Source organism: Arachis hypogaea, chromosome 7, assembly GCF_003086295.3.
Source record: "Arachis hypogaea cultivar Tifrunner chromosome 7, arahy.Tifrunner.gnm2.J5K5, whole genome shotgun sequence".
NCBI lineage: Eukaryota > Viridiplantae > Streptophyta > Magnoliopsida > Fabales > Fabaceae > Arachis > Arachis hypogaea.
In genome coordinates, this window is record NC_092042.1 from 13,283,392 (window position 1) to 13,289,317 (window position 5,926).

The following is a 5,926-nucleotide window of genomic DNA, read 5'->3' on the forward strand; positions in this document are numbered from 1 at the left end:
CGTTTTGGTGGATTAGGCATTAATAAACTTGTAATAGTTACAAGCCCTAATCGCTTGTATACTGAGCTTTTCCCTTATTAAAAAGTTAGAAAAATGATAGAAATAAAACACATTCTTTTGAACTTGCAAGAATTAGAAGAACAACAATATTTATTTACAATAATAAATGGCAGCAATACAATAATCAATAATAGAAAAAAAAAATCACATAAATAAGAAAATAAAAACAAGTTAACACACCAAAATTTTTAATTTGAAAAGCCTTTTCAACGTGAGAAGTAAAAACCATTAAAACTAAAAAATAGTTTTACTATGATAAAAAATAAAATACAAAAGAATCACAAATTACTGTACAAAATATGCATACAATAAACCAAATAACTCAAGCATCGAAATTTACAAGACAAGAATAAGATGAAAATACCATAATAAAAAAGGCTATGTCCGAATTCGATTTTTCTGAATACAAACTTCCAATCAAAATTTCTACCGTTCAAACTAAAAAAAATGAGGTGAATATACGGTCCAAATTTTACGTCGACGTTGAACGAGTAAAAAACAAATGCTCAAAGTCTGCTGCTCTGGTAAAAAAACGTGGATAGTGTTCTCTCTTCTCTTTCTCTCTCAATGCTTGTATTTTTGACCAAATAAGACCTCTTTTTACAACTCTAGCACATATTCAGCAACTTTAACTATCCATAGATAACTTTTTTTTCCACGTAAAAACGGACCTCAAAAATCCAACAAGTACAAACATTATTTTTTAATTTCTACTATCAAACTTAAACTCATTTGATTTGAGTCTCACACATCACCCAACATTCAACACAATTCGAGAACTATTTCAAGGGTCACCATCCCAGAGCTCTTCCAAGGACTTGTAAGGCCCATCTTCTGACACATAATCTTCCGCAGTACATACTCTGCGCTGTGGAATTTGGGTGAATTTCATTGTTTCCTCCTGGCTTAGCTCCCAGTCAAACATGTCAAGGTTTTGTTTCATCCTCTCCTTGTTGAAGCTCTTTATAATGGCACTTGCCCCTTTCTCATATATCCATCTCAGTGCTACCTGCATTCAGTTAACAAATAACAATCAATCAATAAAAAAAATCAAAGTTTAATGTATTTATTTATTTTCAGTTAACAAAAGTTACAAAGAAGAAAAGAGGACAAATTGAGGTTGGTTGAAAAAATTCAATTCTCAAACTTTTTCCTTTATCTTAGGCATGACATATAGTTGTAATGTTTTATGTTTTATTGAAGGGTCAAAATAATGAAATGGTGCACTACAAACATTTACTATTGGTTTACCCTTTTATTTTCAGGTTTTAGATTTAATCATGATTGCAATAGTTACATTAAGGTTACTTTAAGACTAAGGTATTAACTATTATTAATAATACCTGAGACACGATTTTGTGTCTTGCGCTGTCTATTTCCTTAAGTATTGGGCCCTCCATGACTGCATTTGAACCCCACGTAGTTTTGTAAGCTCCTAATGGCGACCATGCACTAACATGGATCCCTTTTTGCTTGCAAAACTCTCTCAGTTTCGCCTGCTGCCATGCCAGGTACATTTCCACCTAAACACAATTTAATAGAAATATTTTTGTGCTTGACATCATCGTTGTAGGATAATGTGGGACAATGACAAAATCCTACAAAGATGAAATGATGAGTTGCAAGTAAGTACACAAAGAACGAGTAATAATAAACTTTTGGAAGAGTTTCAAAGTATTCCACGAAAATTGCTCCAGTGGTTTTAGCCATTGATCACAATCATAAAATATATACATGATTGAGATCAATGACTAAAATCACTCGAACACCTGCATTCTTAGAATACTTAAAAATTTTCCTAAATTTCTTTTACCTGATTAACGGCAGGAGGTATAGTGGCATTTTCCAAGAGGCTGGTGATCTTTTTGATGCCAAAGTTGCTGACACCAATAGACTTGGCTAAGCCCATCCTTTGACACTCTTCCATGGCTTCCCATGTTCCTTTTATATCAAAGGGAATCACATAATCCTTTCTAAACTCAGCAGCATCTTCAGCTTCTGGTTTCAACCTTACTGGCCAATGAATCAAATACAGATCTACATACTCCAGCCCAAGCTTCCTAAACAGTTAGTTACGAGAAAATTAAAGAAAAATATACAAGCATTATGAGAAATTGAGAGTTTAGTTACTTCGTTTTCTCTATTACCTACTTGCACTATACATAAATATGGCAATTTCATAAAAAGTTTAGAAAAGATTCACGGATTTAAGAAATTTAAAGTAACAGTTTTTCATGCAGATACATGTATAATACATGATTATGTTAGTAAACAAATAAGGAGTATTAGTCCAAATCAATCCTAAGAACTTTTTGTCGAACACTTAGTCTCTATAAGTTTTTATTTCATAAACAAATCAATTCTCACATCAAATTGTGTGTCTGCATAGATGACGAGTTACTAAAAAAAAGTATTGATTCATCATAGATATTGAGATACAACCAATTTGAGTGTATTGAAAAATTTAAAACAATCACACATTCACTTTTAGACATAAACAGGGGAATAGCACTAGTATTACTATACTTACTGCAGTGTAGTTTTGAGAGCTGGAAGAACAAGGTCATGGTGAACTTTTGTGCACCATAGTTTTGATGTGATAAATAATTCTTTGCGTCTCTTTATAAGGCCAAGTTGTAGCGCTCTCGCCACAGCTTGGCCTAGAGGCTCCTCGGAGCCATACAATGTAGCGGTGTCAAAGTGCCTGTAGCCAGCCTCAATGGCATCAATGAAGATTGGTATGAGAGTTTCAAAGGGAGGAAGAGGAACCGCTGCAGTTCCCATGCCAATCAATGGCATCTTTTGCCCTGAGTTTAGAATCGTTTCTGGGATTTTCTTTGCTTCCATATCCTCTGGATGAGTTTGTTAATGTGATTTGTATAAACTATAAGTTAATGGAGAGATTCTTATATGCTTTTGGAGCAAAAAGAACTTGTCTCATGAAAAGTTATGAATGTAATGAATCTTTATTTTCTCTTTGCTTTGGAAAAATAAGAAAGCATTTTTCTTGGTCTGAAGAACTTTGGATATTAATAAACTAAGGATGATAATTAAGGAAGAAATTATGGTTGTTATAATAGAAAATGAAAAATAATTTCAAAAAAACTCCTTAACGAAATCCTTGCATGATAAAGTTGAACACTCTAAATTGAAGCCAGAAACTATAATTGACAGTGATACTATTATTAAATGTTATCTTTGGGAAAGTTCTTTGGGAATATAACTGGCAACCAAATTTGGATCTAAACTAAAACTCATGACAAATATTGAACAAAGATAAAGGGACATCTAATTAGAACAAACAGCTGGTGAAATTACCTGAAAATTTAAAGAAGATGAAACTTGTGATATGTTTGTTTGTTGGTTATTGTAGAATGTAGAGTGCAGTCTCTTTGTTAAACAGAAAGAAAGATAATAATATGCCACAAGACCCGACCCTATTCGACCGTTAAATGGGCTAAACAGTCCCATTAAATTAAGGTCGCCCAGCCCAAAAATAAAAAATAAAGTTTACTCTATTAATTAGAAAGGAAGAGGCCGGACCAAAAGAAAGAGAGAGGTCCGAGCCACACTGATTCATTGACACCTCATGTGGCATAGACTAACTATCTAACACCTCATGCTTAACTTTTAGAAACTTCTTGTTGCCCTAAAAAAAAAAAAACCGTAGAAACTTATCCAAAATTTACATGCATAAATATATTAAAGGACAATTCACGTGGATAAAACATTTGGAGGTTAAATTTGCACAAGTGCAATGTTTTCAAACAGTTTATATTATGGTCCTAAATTTAATTTATGTAAATTGCTACAAGTTAAAGAGTTTTACAAATTCTCGCATGAAACCCTTTGTTCAAATCGCGGATTATGAATGCATTTGAGTTAAGTATAAACCGCAATAAGGGAAGAATGATTATGCATTTGAATGCATTTTAGTTAAGCGTTATGAATGCATTTGAGTTAAGTATAAAACTCTATGCATTATTATTGCAGATTATGAAGACATGATTTTCTCTCTATAAATATTAGTTGAATATGATTGTAAAGTAGAATGACAAAATTACAATATCTAGTGAGGATAGTTTTTTAATATTTGTGTACTGCACAAGAAAAATTCATAAAAACAAAAGAGAAAATCTAAAATTTATTAGCAAAGAGTTTTTTAGTGTCTTTATCCATTTATCAAATAGTTTTTCCGACCTACAAACTAGTATATTGCAGAAGATTGGAGCATGTGAATAACGAATGGAGAAGTTATTTCACAAAATTTTGATGATTATTGTATCAACCGGTGTGAAGTATAATACGTTTGTGATAAAATCTAATAAAAATATGCTAGTTCTGTTTCATTGTCACATAAGTTTTTCAGAGTTGAGAACACATGAGTTGTATGCAAAATTGGAGGATATTATCGACAGTTCTTGAGCATCAGTTTCGAATGTCATTCAACTGCATTAGGAAAACTTCTAGTTCGATACTTGTAGTTACACCAGCCTTTCCATTGGTTGCATCCTCCTCCTTCTTTGGTTGATTTGAACACGAGGATGAAGATGCCTATATTGTAAGAGACAATCATTCCTTCCACGAGCTAGCAGTTGCGATGACTGGTTTTCCTCGCATAATTTCTGATAGTGCAGGTTACGGAGAACTATATCGAGTTGAAAATACAATGTAAGAAGATAATACGGATGAAAAGGCTGTCGACATAGTTAGGGACAGTGATCAAGATACAAAGAGTAATTCACGTACACAGCAAGAGAAGGGCGTCCACAATCTAACATAGGAGTGTTCATGGCTCGGCCCCAAACTTTTTAGTGGCTAATTTGGTGTGATTTTACCGGGTCTAGGGTTGGGTAAGGGTCTCAAAAATAGACCCGATCATTATTTCAGGTCGGGTCCGAGCCATAGCTCGGGTCACCCGAACTCGGCCCGGTGGCTTGGTTATCATACACAATTAATATTTTGTGTTATTAGTGATGGATGATGGCTATTTTTATGTGGAATTTAAGTATTATAAACCTTAATATTTTGTGTTATTAGTCATTATAAGACTATAAGTTAATGTTTTATGTTTAAAATGTATAAGACTTTAGACTAATGCATAATATTGTGTTATTTGTATTGATTTAAATATTTGGTGTTATTAGACAATATGGAAAAGTCTAGGGGACCAACAGTTTTGTTGAATTTTGGCCAGCATGTAACCAGCAGAGGAAGGTGAGCCATTGGATGAAATCTCACACCATCAAATTATCATTGATGGCTAATTGATGGCTAACAATCACAAAAATTGCTGACCCCCTAGCATTGTTCTATTAGTATTGATTGTGGCTATGCTTTAATTTTAGGGAAGGGTTGGTTCTTGTTATATTTTTCTAAGTGAATTTTACCATATCAAATAATAGTTGGAGTCTTGAAAATTTGGATATTTTCACATGCTAATTTAAAAGAAGGTAATGTTAACGGCCTTGTTTTCACCCAGTTTTTATCCGATATAATCGTGGCTCGAAAGTCTGTAGGTTTTATTGGGTCTAGGGCCATGTTCGAGTCTAACAAATAGGTCTGGTATATATTTCGGATCGGGTCTAGATCACATCAAACTTGATTTCACCTAACCCATGAACACTCCTAATCTACCAGAATTCAGAACAACATGAATAAAGTATCCACGGATGAAGTATGGTAAAATAGCTCTTTTCACTTTGCTTAATATCATTTAGCCACGGTCACAAGTGTGGGCCATAATGTCTAAATCATAGCTATTTAAAGGTTTTTAAGGTTTAGAAAAATGTGGCTAATAGTCCTAAAACCGTATTAAAATAAGAATGCATCATCCTTAATATCCATGATTCTTCTTTTGTGGCTA

At 33.4% G+C, this 5,926-nt stretch overlaps 1 protein-coding gene across 2 annotated transcripts; it reads right to left on the reverse strand.

The window, feature by feature from the left end:
• Nucleotides 1–678: 678 nt before the first annotated feature.
• LOC112702529 (methylecgonone reductase-like) lies at nt 679–3,445 on the reverse strand. Of its 2 annotated transcripts, XM_025753600.3 has the most exons (5): nt 3,379–3,445; nt 2,591–2,912; nt 1,874–2,120; nt 1,404–1,583; nt 679–1,069 (listed from the first exon to the last, which is right to left on the reverse strand). In XM_025753600.3, exons 2-5 carry the CDS (start codon nt 2,905–2,907, stop codon nt 845–847), a joined length of 969 nt encoding a protein of 322 aa, XP_025609385.1. In that variant the 5' UTR covers nt 2,908–2,912; nt 3,379–3,445; the 3' UTR covers nt 679–844. The 2 variants fall into 2 exon arrangements, with proteins under 2 accessions (XP_025609385.1, XP_025609384.1); XM_025753599.3 differs by having other exon boundaries at nt 2,591–3,429.
• Nucleotides 3,446–5,926: the final 2,481 nt, after the last annotated feature.